Source organism: Stenella coeruleoalba (genome assembly GCF_951394435.1).
Source record: "Stenella coeruleoalba genome assembly, chromosome: 13".
In the NCBI taxonomy this organism is placed as follows: domain Eukaryota; kingdom Metazoa; phylum Chordata; class Mammalia; order Artiodactyla; family Delphinidae; genus Stenella; species Stenella coeruleoalba.
Window position 1 is genome coordinate 66,403,829 of NC_137159.1, and position 15,171 is coordinate 66,418,999.

Here is a 15,171-nt window from a genome sequence, read left to right on the forward strand (position 1 = left end):
CAAAAAGAGGCCACACGAGGCTTCCCTGGTGGCGCAGTCGTTGAGAATCCGCCTGCCGATGCTATCTCAGATAGTCACGCCTTCCCGGTCCGGGAAGATCCCACATGCCACGGAGCGCCTGGGCCCGTGAGCCATGGCCACTGAGCCTGCGCGTCCGGAGCCTGTGCTCCGCAACGGGAGAGGCCACAACAGTGAGAGGCCCGCGTACAGCAAAAAAAAAAAAAAAAAAAAAAAAAGAGGCAGCACGTTCAGACACAGGCCCAACGCCACCCAAAGACATGAACTCCTTGTGCCTCTGAACCTTGTGGCCCTAACTGCCTGTTTGCCTCATGTTCTTATGAATTGTACCAAGCAGGGAGCAGGGTGGACGGGGTAGGGAGAGGAAAAAGAAAACTCACTGGGATTCCAGGAGCATGTCGTGTCCACGGGGGGACATCTCCTGCCAAGTGCTTTGGAATTTTAGCTTTATGTTTCTTCAGGGACAACTGAGGCTTTTTTAAGTCTGATGTGAAAGATGTTTTCCTGGTGACCATGGGACTTCTGTGCGCCTGCCCAGCTGGGCCTCCAAAACTCTTAAGAACATGTGGGGTACCATAGCTGGGAGTATCCAACGAGACAAGGGCACCAGGAGGAGGAGACAAAGGGAGGTGATGACTTATGCCTGGAGTGGCCTTGTGAGCGGGGGCTTGAGGGAGGCGAATAGAGACAGGCGCAGGAACCCCAGCCCATCATTGATTTCAACACCTGCATTTACACGGGTGGGAGCAAGGAGAGCCAGCCTCGGGGGTCTCATAAAGAAAGGCTCAGCAGAGAGGTGAGTGAAGAGAAAGTGTTTCCGAAGTGCTACCTGATTTTAGAGGTTCAACTGAGACTATTCTTTGAGAGAGGAGTTGCTGCTTCTGATAAAGAGCGAGGAGGGAGAGATAAAGGAGTCGTCTATTGTTGGGCCTTGGAGATGGAAGAAGCAGAGAGCTTCTATCTGGGGAGGAGCTATTCTCAGCCAACACAGTGCATTAGACCCGTCCTAATGCAGAGCTAAAAGCGAGGCTCAGACTGCAAGAAGCTAACGGCAGGGCTGTGGCAGGAGAAGGTCACCCACCACTGTCCGTTCTCCCTATCCTATCAAACGCCAGGATATCCCTCCCTCCTGTCGGGAAATGCAGGGGAAGCTCTTAAGGAAGGCCCAGAACACGGGGCACTGTGGTACATGTAGAATTAGCGCCTCTGGCTTACAGCGCATCCTCCCTGGCTCCCCTCATCTGACTGGTGGGTGGCCGTTAAATGGTAGGAGTATGAGACCAAGAACAGCAAGAGGAATACAAAAGGTGACCAGGGAGGGACATGTATGCTGATCAGAGAGGAATTTAAAGGGCCTTGGGAAGGATAAAAGTTATCAGATCTTGGTCCAGTTGCTTTAGATGGGAGAGTCTTAAGTGAAAACTGGGGAGCCATATCTCTGTCTAGAACTTAGCAAGAGGGATAGAACTGCAAAAGCCTCAGCAAACTGTGCTGGGGGAAGCTAGGCAGCACAGCCCTTGTGGTGGCAGCATCAGTGTCCACAGGCAAATGCCCAGGTCCCTTCTCCAGGCCAACTCAGGCCCAGCACGGAAGGAGACCCAGTCAGAGAGGCATTCTGAATTGCCACATTCTTAGAGTCCCTAGAGCTGGGATGCGGGAGCCTGCAAGGCAGCCACTGACCTGCTCCCCTGAATTAGGGAAAGGAAGAAGGCATTAGGCGCAGACGTTCCCGTCCCAGGGGCCAGAGAACAGGAGGCTGACAGATGCAGTGTGGGAAGCGAGCTGCAGCCAGCAGGGGCAGAAATGTCCACATGGAGACCCTCCCACTCAGCCCTGTGAGCTGGCCGCCACTCCCATCCCACCCAACATGTCCTCTACTTTCTAGTAACCATTCACTCACCCACCCCACGGGGTGTCATAATTCATGCCAAGTGAGAGAGCTGACGTGCATTGCACATACTGAATTGACTCTCCAAATAAATGTTAAAGACAAAACAAGGCACCGGCTCTGTGGATTTTTTATACATGCTAACTCCCTAAGCACAAGAGACGGGCTTACCCGAATCTTTCAGGGGATAAAAAGACATCTATCTGACCCTGAGGAGGCCCTTTAAAAATTCTAAGGCAGAAGTGAACGTGGGCAGCTTCAGAACCAAGAGACTCAATTTAACTGAAAGCACCACCATCCATTTAGCACCTGCTCTGTGAAGGCCCAGGGCCAGCAGGCACCTTGGGTTGGGGAGGGCTGCAGGAGGGCTGATGGCTGATGGGCACAAAGAGGGAATAAGTCATCCCCTGCCCTCGGACACACGGGCAGGGAGAAGGTCAGGCAGGACCACGGCAGCATCGTTTAAGCACAAATGCCACAGGTGCTGGAGAAGAAGGAGATCACATCTGGGGCAGAGAAATCAGGAAAGCTTCCTTCTGGGTAGACCTGGAAGGTGGGGGAACAACTGACAAATTCCAGTGTGCCTATTTATTTTATGACCTTGTTTCAAGGTCAAACCACAAGTCTGAGATTCTATTTCAACTGCCAAGTTGGGATTGATGTCTCCTTCCCACTTTTAGTTCCTTGGAAAAGCAGGTCGCAGTAAAAGCCATGTACTATTATTACCCTCAGGAGGAATGCCAAGAACAGAGTTCAAAGATCTCCTGCCCCCAGAGCCAAGCCTAGCCTGAGCATGTACAATGGACAGGCTCCAGCCAAGTGCAGCCCCAGCCAATCCCCACAGCTCTGGTGGGAATGTGTTTAATTGGATGGCACTGGCTTTGAGCGGGCCCAGAAAATACCGGTCTCATGACAATTGGCAGATCAGTTCGCTGCACAGCGCTGCGCCTGGCTGAAACAGGGGCAAGCCAAGGGGTATCTGAAGGTGCAACAAAATTAGAGGTGGAAGTGTCCTCTCAAAGCCTCTTTCAAGGCCCAGCCCAGTCTGACCTCCTTCTCCCAAGCCTTTAGATTGCCACACATCCCTGGACTGACCGTAGCCTTCATATTGCTCCACCAGATGGCCTGTGTTCCAGTTATGTACATGCTAGTTTCCCACGTGAGCCCTGGACCCTTCCTACAATGCCCAGCATAGCATGTTACGTACAGCAAGAGTCCAATAAATACTGCTTGCTTGACGATAACCACCTCTCCCCTTTCTTTTCACCAGGCAACCAGAAGACCTTTCTGAAATCTTGTGACAGAGTGCTTTGAAGTTCTAGGTAAGATATTTTGGAACTGTGCAGTAGTCCCCACTCAGGTAGCAGGGCAGATTTCCTGAGAGGCTGTGAAAACTGGGCCCTAAGTCTAGCACCACAAAGGAAGATTTGCGGGCCCTTTTCTTAGGCAGCATCGAGTTATCTTAGGAACCCAGAGGCGATTTTATTTTCCTCCTGCCGTGGCAGCCCCAATTCAGCTGTCCTCACCCAGCACTGCAGCCCCTTCTTGGGTCATGACCTGTTCCTACCCTCAGATCCAGCGGAATGGGCTGAAGGTCAAGAAAACTGCCCTGTAGGACCTGGTCCTTTATCCTGGAACATGTTCAAAAGGAGAATATCAAAAAGCACACACAGACATACTGATGACTGTGTTTGGAAAGGTTTTGTGATGGAAATCTAAAACCCAGAACTGAAAAAACAAAAAAAACAAAAAACACCTCACCTGTAACCACAAAGAGATTCAGTCTGATTCAGTGGCTTGGAAACTGGTATCCAAAAACACCCCAGCTGGTAGGTCAGGAAACTTCTACCCTCCCACAGGCTGTGGGGCTTTCAATTGTCTCTCTCAGACCCGCTCTGAGGGTGGAAGGTACAAAACCAACCAGGAAAGGGTATTTTCCCCCTCCCTCTGAATCCCCGCAGCCTACCTGAATACTTATTTCCAGCCAGCAAAAGGGGCTTGGCCATTTTGACACACAACAAAGGGGCCTTCTCTAACCTCCCAAGTGTGTCTGAGGTGACTCTTGCTGTCACCTGCCAAATTACCTTACCCAACCTTAGCTTTCATCTCAGCTCTCTTTGATCACCCTCCCTCCATCACACCCACCCAGCTTTCTATTTTCTCTTCCTTCACAAAACAAATGCCCCTGGAATGGTTCTAAGGCAGAACAAGTCTAGATTCTAGCCAAGAGCCAACCTCAAGGCACAGACACATGATACATCAGAAGAGCAAGGTTTTGGAGTTCGAGACTCAAGTCATCCACTCAGTCTGAGCCTGTTTCCTCATCTGTGAAACAGAACAAAAATTCCCATCTCAGTGCCCACGGTCAACAGTGAATGAGTAACATTTGTAAAGTGCATGGCCCATAGCCACATTCAGTTAATATCTGCTGAATGAGCCCATCACACTTCATTCATCTTCCCCGGACAGCCATCCTACACAATTTCCCTAGCTCCGAGATCTTCCCTTAAGAACAGACTCTTTCCTCCCCTGAAGGTAATAACGTAGGCACTCTTCTTGGAAATCTGAAAACAGTTCACTGCTTCGGCGCTATCTGGAGGTCTCTGCAGTGGGCTGTGGGCAGTGGAAAGTGAACGGCAGGCCAGAATCTGAATGGGCTGAGAATCTGAAGGTGTTACTTAGACCACTTTTTTGGTCCTTATATATTCTGGATCCACCACACAGCATAATCTCTATGCTGGATCCTGGCAATAACATCCCTGAGACAGCTACCCTTCTGGGAAAGGTCTCTTCAATTCTAAGTAGTTTGAACATTAACCCTGTTGGAATCAGTTGGTCAACCATCAACCAGAGGAAGAAAGCAGCATTTGACACAGCAATGCCTCCACCAGACTACCCTTCCCCATAAGCTGCCCCTCACAGCAGTGTTGCTACTGCCCAAGGCTTGGGTGGGGAGGGAAGTTCTGATCTGAACTGACTGCACATTATCACTTCCCCCTTTGCCACCATGAAGGGGAGAGTCCACAGCAGCCAGGATGACTAATTAATAACATCAGCTCATGCTTCCTGAACGCTTACTGCCTCCCAGGTACTGTGAATGCCTTATCCATGTCATCTCATCATGTTGAATCTTCACCACAATTCTGTGAAGTAAGGACTCTTGTTGCCCCATTTTACAGATTAAGAAACCGAGGCTTACTGGCATTAGGGGACTTTCTCAAGGGTGCATAGCTCTTACAAACAGCACTGGGATACAGAACCAAGTCTGCCTCCAGCCCCAGCAAAAGACACTAGGCTCTAAGGAACCAGAAGGAAACCAGTACTGAACTTACCTGATAGGAAAGGCCATCCTTTCGGGGGCTGAGGCCTATTTCCTCCATGGATGGGGTGTTCATCATCACCTCAGTCATCTCGGCTGATCTCAGATAGTCAGGGCTGCCAAGAAACCCAGAGCAAAAGTCAACAAACACACGCACTTTCACATGCCTACTCTCAGTGCCTTCTGCTGTTAAATTAGAGGACTGCCTGGAAGCAGGATGAGAGGTGTTCAAAACAGAACTCGCTGAAAAACGAGCTCATGCCCCGAGGAAGCACCTTACAAGCCTAGAGCATCAGGGCTCTCAACCTCCACCAACAAAGCTCATTGTCTGAAAACCGCTCTGGCAAACCTCCTCTTCCCTCCTCTCCTGTACTAGTCCCTACTGGCACAGAGCGACTCTGGATTTTCTTTTAAGTGACAGAACTAGAAAAAAAATAAAAACAGTAAGTAGCTGAGGCCGTCTATCTATATTAAAACCAATTCAACCCGTCTCTAGGGGAACTGAATATTATCATTACATAATGATAACAGGTCAACCTCAGAGAAACCAAGTTCGATAATGCTGCCTTCCTAAATTTCTCTCTGTGTCTCTGGTGTTCCTTTTTGCAAAATGTCCCACTTAAAGCCCCAAAGGGTCAGCTTTCTGAAAGCTTCACATCTGCCATCCAACCTCCTTCTCTAGCCCCAGCCACAGCAGCTGCAAGCTCACAGCTTGAAAAACATCCCCTGGATTAAAAGCCTTAAGGATGCCCGGACTCTGACTGCAAAGGAAATTTCCAGAGGGGCCAAGCTGGCCCACCAATGGCTGACATGTGAAAGTGCTTTGTACTCTGTAAGCAGGATACAAATGTTCCATTATCCTCACACAAGCCATGGGCACGTACAGGGTCCCGAATGTGTAATGCCAAATAGCACATACCAAAGTCAGTGTACTCCCTACCCAACAGGCAATATTTTCACCATCATGCCTTTACACATGGTTAAAAAAAAAAAAAAAATGTAGGGTAAGCCTTAGAAAGACTGTATCTAAGGAAACAGGGGTACCAAACTCTTCTTCATTTTACAGCTACTACATAGAGTAGAAATGGCACAGGAGTTGGAAACAGAAGCAATAGGTTCTGGTCCAAGCTATGCCACTCAAGTGCTGTGTGATCTTGAACAGGTCGTATAACCTCTCTGAGCTGCAGATGCGCTGTTAGTCTGTTACCATGATGCTAATAATGCATATCTCACAGCTATGGTAAAGGACTAATCTCTGGGGGGGAAAGCATTGCAAACTATGAAATGCCAATCAACTGTAAAATAATACCAAACCTTAATCTCTCAGGGGACAATAACCCTGATGAGTCTGAACACCATTTTGGCAAGTTTTGAGTGGCCAGGGGCACACAGCCTCCACTGCCTTCCAAGTTTCACCCGTATGGTACCTGGAGGTGGGAGGGAAGGAGAGCTCAGAGGAGAGAGGTACGCAAGCCTCCGGGGTGAGGAAATTTTTACTTTGTTTTGAGAGTTCAGTCTCCTCTCTAAACAGAGACGGGCTGGATTGGGGGAGGGGAGACTAAAAGAAGATGCTAGGCTTCCGGGCAAGTTTAGGGTCAGGAGCTAGGACTCCAAAGTCAGTTTCCCCCTGGGTTACGGAGAGGCTACTGCCCACCCCCAACGTAACGGGCCAGAAGAGCGCCCACCGGGCTCTCGCCAGGCTCTTAGCCTGGTGTCCGGGCGTTCGCTCCTCGCTCCCGGCTGTGGCGCGGGGCCGAAAAGTTGAAGCAAGAAGCATGAACTTTCCGGTATCTGAGCTGAGCAGGACTGCGCGGACACGGAGCCTGCGGGGCCGGGCTCTCCACGCCCGCACCTGGAAGCGAGCTCCAGGCCGCCAGCGCTCGCCCCCCGACAGCTCTTCCTCTTCCCCAGAGCAGGAAGGAAGCAGCAGACGGTGCGCAAGTCCCAGCGGCCGTGGGCCTCGGTCTTCAACGAGGCGGGCGCCCGGGGCGCATCTCTCCCAGCCCCGATACCCGGTCGGGTGCAACCTCCGCCTCCCCCCACCCGGCCCGGGCTCCTTCCCGGCGGGCCCGGTGAGGGCGGCTCCTCCCCAACCCGGGCCCCCATCAAGGCGCGTCGGGTTTAGGGTCTATGGAGAGAAAAGGGATCGAGAGGGTGCAGCGAGGAACTGTGCTGCTGCCTGTGGCTTCAGTCGGGTTACGTGTGGGGAGAGCGTTTTCCCTCACCCCTCGGAGCTCTGCAAAAGCCGCCGCTGCACCAGCTCAGCCCCGCTGCCGCCGGCCTCGACGCCAAGACTTGCATGCAAACAAAAAGGAAAAGGGGAGGGGCCCGGGGAGAGCAGGAGCCCCCTACGCCAGGCAGGGCGCGCGCCTCCCGCAGCCCTCCGCGAAGGGGCTTTTATTAGCCGGGTTCAGCCGTGACCCCTGGTTCTCCCCCGACCCCACTACGGCCGTACGCACACCCTCCCAGCCGTAACTTAAGTGAGAGCTTCGAGTTCACTTCCTTTGTCTGGATGCTCTCAGCGCCACCTCCCCACCCCCACCTTTGCAACCTTGACGTTGACTCCTGCTCCGGCTTGGGCGGCGGGTTAGTGCCCGGCGCCCGCGCCACCCACTGCCCTCGCACAGAGCAGGCACGAGCAGGCGCCTGGGCCCCGCAGCCACGGCCGCGAGACGGATGCCCGCCGAGGGCGCAGGATACTCACCAGTGAATGGGGAAATATACAGACATGAAGTCCTAGGGGAGCCTGACCCACGCCCTTGTGATTTAAACACGGTCACTGCGTCTCGGGTAAGGATGTCACGGGCGCAGACAGGCGCGGCAGGCTGCCGAGTGTGGGCACTGGGCGTTCGCCGGTCCGCCTCCCGGAGACAGCCCCACTGCCAGCAGCGTCGGCAAAGCAGACGGAGCTCTCGGCTCTCCACCGAGCTCGCGGCCCCACAAAGAGCCCAGGAAGCCGTATTTATAGGGGCGGGGGCGGGGCTCGGCTCCGGGAGGCCCCGCCCCCCCTCGCCCACTCCTGGAATAACGTCACCAAAATCATGAATGGCTTCGGCGCTCGCAGCTCCCGCTGGCGGCGGCTCGGGGGCGCGCTCGGCTCTGCTCCCCGAGGGCAGTGGTTTGCTGCAGCTTCTAGCCCGGCCCCCACCCCACGACTCACACACTCAAACACGCGCGTGGCCACGCGCGCGCGCACACACGCACGCAAGGGGACCGGAGTTCAATGTCAACGCTACTTCAGACCTACAATCCCGCGGGCGTTGGCGCCCCGCGCCCCTCTCCCTGCACACACCTCTGGGGCCGGGTGGGGGGGTACTTGGGGGCAGAGGACCGTGGTGTGAGGAGGGCGCCGGGGCCCGCTCCGGACGTGACCGCTCGGCGCGGGGGCGGGCGCCATCCCTCAACCAGTGCCCTCTTTTGTACCCACTCGCCGTCCCCGGCCCACACCTCGGGATCCCTCTTCAGCGTACATCCCCCAAACTAGGCCTTCCCCTGACATCCTCGCCCGTGGCACCTGGATTGCTGCGCCCGAGACGCGTCTCTTCTATCCCTGGGAAGATGCGTGCAAATGAGAGCACAGCTAAAAAAGAGGCAGTGGGAAGGTGGGAGGGGACGCGGAGCTGTGGGACCGAGTGCCCGCGGGGGTCACATTAGCTTGCAAGGGACTGGTCTGCAGCCCTGAGCGCCGTGGAGGGTGCGCGAAAGGATGTGGTGTCGTCGTAGGGTTTTTCCATTGGACACATACACACCCGAGCCGTGGCGGGGGAACGGGGGTGCTGGAGGACGCCGCACAAGCACATCCCACCAGCCTTGGCTCCCAGATCTCCTCCAAGAAGAAGAAACAAAGAGCTTCAGCCGAACCCCTCCCACACTGCCCGGGAATTGCAACGCCGGGAGTCCCTCCGTGCGGTCAGGCTGCGCAGCCCCCAGAGCAGGGATGGGAGTCTGCCCCTCTGTGGCTGGAGTGCGTTGCTTCACACCTCTGCCACAGAGACTCCTGTAAAATGGCTTTATAACCCTGACTTAAGTGTGTACTGGGGACAGAGGAAGTCTATGTGTGTGTGGAGGGGGGAGGAGGGGTGACAGGGGGAGGACGGTATCCAAAACTAGGCAAAATGAAGTGTGCACTGAAGTCAGCTCTTTGAAAGATAGTGAATGTATTGAATCCATATATATGCGCTTAAAAGTAGAAACATCAGGTTTATCTCAGGTAAAGGAGGATAGGATTAATGGTGAGGGTTTAACAGTGGCAGGGCCATGAGGAGGCACTCATAATTTGATCAGCCCTCTCAAGCCAACCCAAATAAAAATAATCGCTAAGAATTGACAAGAATAATTAAATTAAAACTAACTTTGCTATTTTTAGTCATTCATATATACAACCTGAATAAAAACAGTGAACTTCCAATGAAAATGCAGCTTCAAGATCAGCCCCCTAGGGACTTCCCCGGTGGCGCAGTGGTTAAGAATCCACCTGCCAATGCAGGGGACACCGGTTCGAGCCCTGATCCGGGAAGATCCCACATGCCGCGGAGCAGCTAAGCCTGTGTGCCACAACTGCTGAGCCTGAGTTCTAGAGCCCGTGCTCCGCAACAAGAGAAGCTACCGCAATGAGAAGCCCGCGCACCACAACGAAGAGTAGCCCCCCGCTCGCCACAGCTAGAAAAAGCCTGAGTGCAGCAACAAAGACCCAACGCAGCCAAAAAATAAAATAAAATAAAATAAAAAAGATCAGCCCCCTAGTTGCTCCCTCCAACCAGAGAAATTCAGGAGCTTCTCGTCACCCCCATCTCCACTCCCTCCCCACAAGATAAATCAGAAATTGATTTGTGCTTCTAAGTACCACCTCCATTCTGCTCCTCTGGAGGTACTGTCCTGATGGAGGGCGATGATGCTTCTGTGGACAGGTGCCATGGTGGGGTGGGGATTCCAGGTGTGAGGTTACTGCCGCCAGGGGACTCTGTTTGTGCCTTGGGTGTAGGGTGGGGAAGCTTCTCAAAGGGTGGGTGTGACATGTCATCTACTCCACCAAAGGAGAAGCCAGTGCTTGGAGAACTGGTTTCCAGGCTGGACTTTCTGGGGCACTTAGAGGAGAGTGCCTGAGCTAGAGCCTGGGTGAGCAGAACTGATGCCTTCTGCCATCTCTCCCCAGTAGCAACCCGTGGCAAGGCCTGGCATGAAAGACTGTCTCACCACTTTTACACCAACAGCCGTGCATTACATCTTTGTGATTATTGCTTTGTGAAACTTTCAAAACTCAGAAAGCTACCCACACACACACACCCCTTAGTGTCAAAATGGCCTCATTTTTGAGAAGAGGATGGGAAGTAAGGCCTCCATCAGCAGATATCTGGCCTATCGGGCCTCTGGAAAAATTTCCTACGTTGGAGAACACTGAGGTAATTATCTTATGCTCCTCTTGGGGAAAATTTGTATTAATGCCAATTTTAGCTAAATTTCACCTCCGTCAGTAGGATGCAGTTGAAAGTAAGCCTTGAGTTGGGACCCCAAATCTATAGTTTCTGTTTCCCCTCTGGGTCCCCATGACACATTCATTCATTTGAAAACATGGGAAGCATAGGGCTAAACTTTTATACAACTATAACAAATATAACATTTCTCAATCCGAATACTCTCTATAGCACCTGGCAGGTTTTCAAAACATTTCCATGATCTCAACTTTCAAAAGAATGTAGAAAGATTACCATAGCACAACTTTACAAATATGCCAACAGAAGCTGAAATAAATGAAGGGGGTTTCCAAGGATCATACCGCCACTCTACTACATCGCTGTGGGGCACTGTGTTTCCTTCATCTCTCTAAAGACACAGGTTATTTTAACCTGCAGACTGACCATTTCTTCCCGATACCCCATGAGATAGGTTTCTATCTCTGCTTTCTTTGAATAAATGAAGAAACAGAAACACAAACGAATGAAGTTGCACTGAGCTGCAGAAACTTAGAGCTGAAAGAGACTTTCCAAATCACCGAGTCCAGTCTCCTCATTTTACAGGTGAGAAGACATCGAAGATTAAGTGGCATGTCCAAGGTCGCCAGGCTATTAAGGGGTATTGATGGAACCTGAACGCAGGCCTTCAAACTGCTGGTCAAATGTTCTTTCCACGACAACCCCACGCCTTGCATTGCACTTGCCAGGAAGTCAGCAACAGAAGTCAAACACACGACCCGGTCTCTTGAAACCCCCTGAGTCCACCACCACCATTTATTGAGCATTTACTATGTGCAGACCAGGGAACTAAATACGTTTCCGTAGTCCCTTCTCCTACCTTTGTCCCCAGGAACTAGAAAGTTGAATTGCAATTCTGCTTCGATAAAAATCCAAGTGTAATGAGAACTTTACAACTTGAAAAATCCAAGTTGTAATGCTTTCCAACATTACATAAATCCAGTTTCCCAGCTCCTTCTCACTCTCACCTAAAATAAGAGTTAAAAAAAAGAATAAAGGTACTGAGCTTTATATCTCAGACACCACTATGCCATGTATGCAGGACACGTCTCTAATTACTCATTGAGTAAAAAAGTCTCCATCCACATTCATTTAGCAACATATTCCCACACTTTATGTCCCTTCTGCCTTTGCAAAAAGGCAGTATTGCCCGCAATTTGCCTAGTAGTGGTGCAGCTGGTTCTTGGGTTAGCTAGAAGGGACTTCACAAGGTAAGTTTGCTGAGATACATTCCCATCTGTTAGAACACTTATGCCTCACAAACAACTTTAAGACAGAGGCACTATTGCCCCATTTTAGAGCTGAAAAAAGAGGTTCTGAGAGGTTAAGTAACGTGACTCTCAAATGGCTCAACTAAAATTTGACTCTGGGGCTTGTTGGTTCTAAAGCCTATATTTTCCCCACAATGCGACATTTATCCTCCCCTCTGTGGCTTTGTTTGTTTTAACAGCTAATCTATAAACTGAATACACAGGTGTTGATTCCAATAGCAAAGATCAGGACTACTTTGTGACCATCCAGTGGGGTAGTAGGGCTGGCAGAATAAAATTTCCCACCCTGGGAATCTAGGAATTTCTCAAACTATCAGTCAAAGGCTTGGGGTTAAAAAAAAAAAAAAAAAAAGTGAGTGGGAGAAAGGGAGTTTCTAGCCAATTTTTCAGTGAAATTCATTTGAGTATATAAGAAATCTGAAAGGCAAGAATGTGTGTGGGTTGATGTGAGGATGAAATGAGATAATGTTATGAAAACACTTGGTAAGTTGGAAAGCACTGAGCAGATGCACGGCTTGTTTTTAAGATGTGGAGGGGGAGGAAAGAAGGGGTTCGGCAGACATGATTGCATCTGCTTCAGTTTTTCACTTATTTCAACCACAGACTGCCCCATTTTCCCCTGGAGCCCCTTGACTGAAGTTTCCAGCTTTTGTGGGGCAGACATCAGAGGCAAGCAGTGAAGCTCTGCCTGGTGGGCACTGCTGTGGTGCCAGAGTCCTAGCAGCTCCCCTCACACCCCATGGAGTTTTCGGTGCCTCCCAGCAAGCGTTCAGCTGGGTTCTGGGCACACGATGAATGAGCGGGCCTGAGAGTGTGGGCACGCTCTCCCACCTCGGCCGTTAAGGAATTAGCAGTCCATGACACAGAGCAACCCAAACCCACCAGACAGAATCCTCTAGCCTTCCACTGACTTTGCTCTAAGTCCTCAGCAAGTTGTGTAAACTCTCTGTCTCAGACTCCTAAAGCAATAAGGCAGGCAATAGCGTCTCTTTTTAGCTCTCAGGGCACTAATAAGGCTGAGAGAAGTTGCTTTAATAAATGCTCAAGGGCGAAGTGCTCTGCATCCTATCATCAGAGCCCTGCAGCCCAGTATGAAGCCCGTGGATGCTCTTGCCCTGTGCATCTCACGAGGAGCCTCCACCGTTCTGCCCAGAACGTTCTCACCCCCAAAAGAAGCCTGGGATCTGGCAGCCCATGAACTCTTGCCTTCCCAAATATCAAAGAGATTTCAGCCCTGGCTTATTCTTTATTTCTATCAAGGGGGCTTTGAACCAAAGGGATTTTTTCAGAGAAAGAAAACTCTATGGAATCTTTAGGGTCCAGGCTCTTAAAAGAAAACACTAAAACTGGAACCAGTTCAAGGCTCTCGTGTCCAATTAAGGAAATACTCACATTCCTGTCCTGGCTCTGGCCCTAGCGTGCTTTCTCTCTTTCCACATCTACACAGGAATGTACTTTAACAGCCAGAAAAGAGGTTACTATCACCAGGACACAGATCATATAGCAGAGGGCTCCTCGGGGTGGACTCCAGCAGGCTGATACCTTCCTCGAATTAGACAAAGAGCACAGACCACAGAACAATCCAAATTCCCTTCATACCACCCTATCCCCCGCCATTTCACCCACACCTCTGGACCAGAGAAACTCCATGGCTCCTGGGGGGTTAGGAAAAAAGAGAAAAACACTTACAATAGTTTCTTGTGAAGAAAAGCACTTTCAGTTTTCTTTTCAAATATACAGGATGTCAGCTAGCTTCCTCCAGGGCCAGCTGTGTCCCTCTTGATTTCACACCCACTGTTCCTCCTTGGAGGAACAAGCAGTGAATTATGCACGCTGAGCAGCTCCTTCTGAAGGCCTCTGCCAACTCTGTAACCCAAGCTAACACCAGCTCACTGGAGTCCCCCGTGTACTTCACACCCACATGGTGCCCAGCCTTGGGATCAGATAGCTGGGTCCATATTACACCTTCCTGACCTTTCAACAACAATTCTACCAACAGGTAGAATTAAGGCGGTATTAAGCACCTACTACATGCCAGATGGTGGAGTTCCAAGGAATTATTTTAGGAGGTCTTTAGTTCTCTCCCATCTCCATCACCCCCAAAACCATCTCAAATAGACACACACACTATGTGATAATAGGGGGTCTGATGGGCCAACACAGCTCTAAGACGAATCACTAAATTGTTTTAGCGATCCCCTAAATAATTGTAAAGCCGAATAAAAACAGCACGTGTGCTATGTAAGTACCGTTTGCATATAAAAACCCGAGCCTCTGTGATTTGATTGAAATAAAACGAAATGTGTTGTCCTCCTCCAAAAAACAAAACAAAACAAAAACAAAAAAGCCCTATAGCCTCTACCCTTCCTACCAGATTTCCCATCCCTGAGTTCCCTTTATAAAGAAATCAGGGGTTGCCTCTGGTGCTTGGCATGGTGTCCGTCACTGGGGAGATTGGGAGATGCCAGCCCCTCTAGGACCATCTGACAGCTGTTGTGATAGAGATGTGAGCATGGGGGGTGTCGTGATTACTCTTGTCCTGGGGAGAAGGGTGCTGACTACCAGAATATAAATTCTACAAGGGCAAGGATTGAGTCTGTTTTGTTTACTGCTGTACCTTCACCACCTGGAAGGGTGCCTGGCACATAGTAGGCACTCAAGAAATAGTTGTTGAATAAATGAATGGTATCAGGAGAAGCGAAAGGGAAAGGATGCTACTGAGCTGGCCTCAAAGGATGGGTAAAAGCCAGAGAAAGGCGATGCTAGCAACAAGAACAGCATAAGCAAAGACCCAGGGGTGAGAAAGTGCCAGGGTGTGTTGGGAACCAGGAGTGAGCAAAAGAATCTAGAGCTTGGGGTGGGGGGACACTGGAGGCCCCTAGGCTCCAAGTCTGCATGTGAAATGCAATACTTATTTGTTAGGAAAGGGCCTTGTGCTCAGCCGCATGGGCTGTGCACCAAATTTCTGGCAGGAAAAATGTCTGGAACTTCTGTTAGCCAAACCAGTCCAGTTTTCCTCACCTCTACATTATTTGAGTTAACATCAGCATTTCTCCTCCAGTTGGGTGGGGCCTAAGCAGAAGTGTTAAGTAGGTCAGATTGAATTTATGTGAATCGTGTCTTCTGAGACTTCCCCTTTCCATCTCCTCTTGTTTCACACCTTTTTTCTGACCCGCCTCAGGCACCCACTGATCTCAAGAAACCCAT

At 50.8% G+C, this 15,171-nt stretch overlaps 1 protein-coding gene across 3 annotated transcripts in view; it reads right to left on the reverse strand.

Annotated features, from left to right (window-relative positions):
- LBH (LBH regulator of WNT signaling pathway) overlaps window positions 1–15,171 on the reverse strand; it is an 82,866-nt gene that overhangs the window by 16,397 nt on the left and 51,298 nt on the right. For 2 of the 3 annotated variants that reach the window (XM_079940090.1, XM_079940091.1), the window contains one exon: window positions 5,239–5,341. In XM_079940090.1, the coding sequence (XP_079796216.1) occupies window positions 5,239–5,341 (103 nt within the window). Of the gene's footprint in view, window positions 1–5,238; window positions 5,342–7,929; window positions 8,149–15,171 lie in introns of those variants that run through there. The other variant, XM_079940092.1, reaches the window with a different exon arrangement.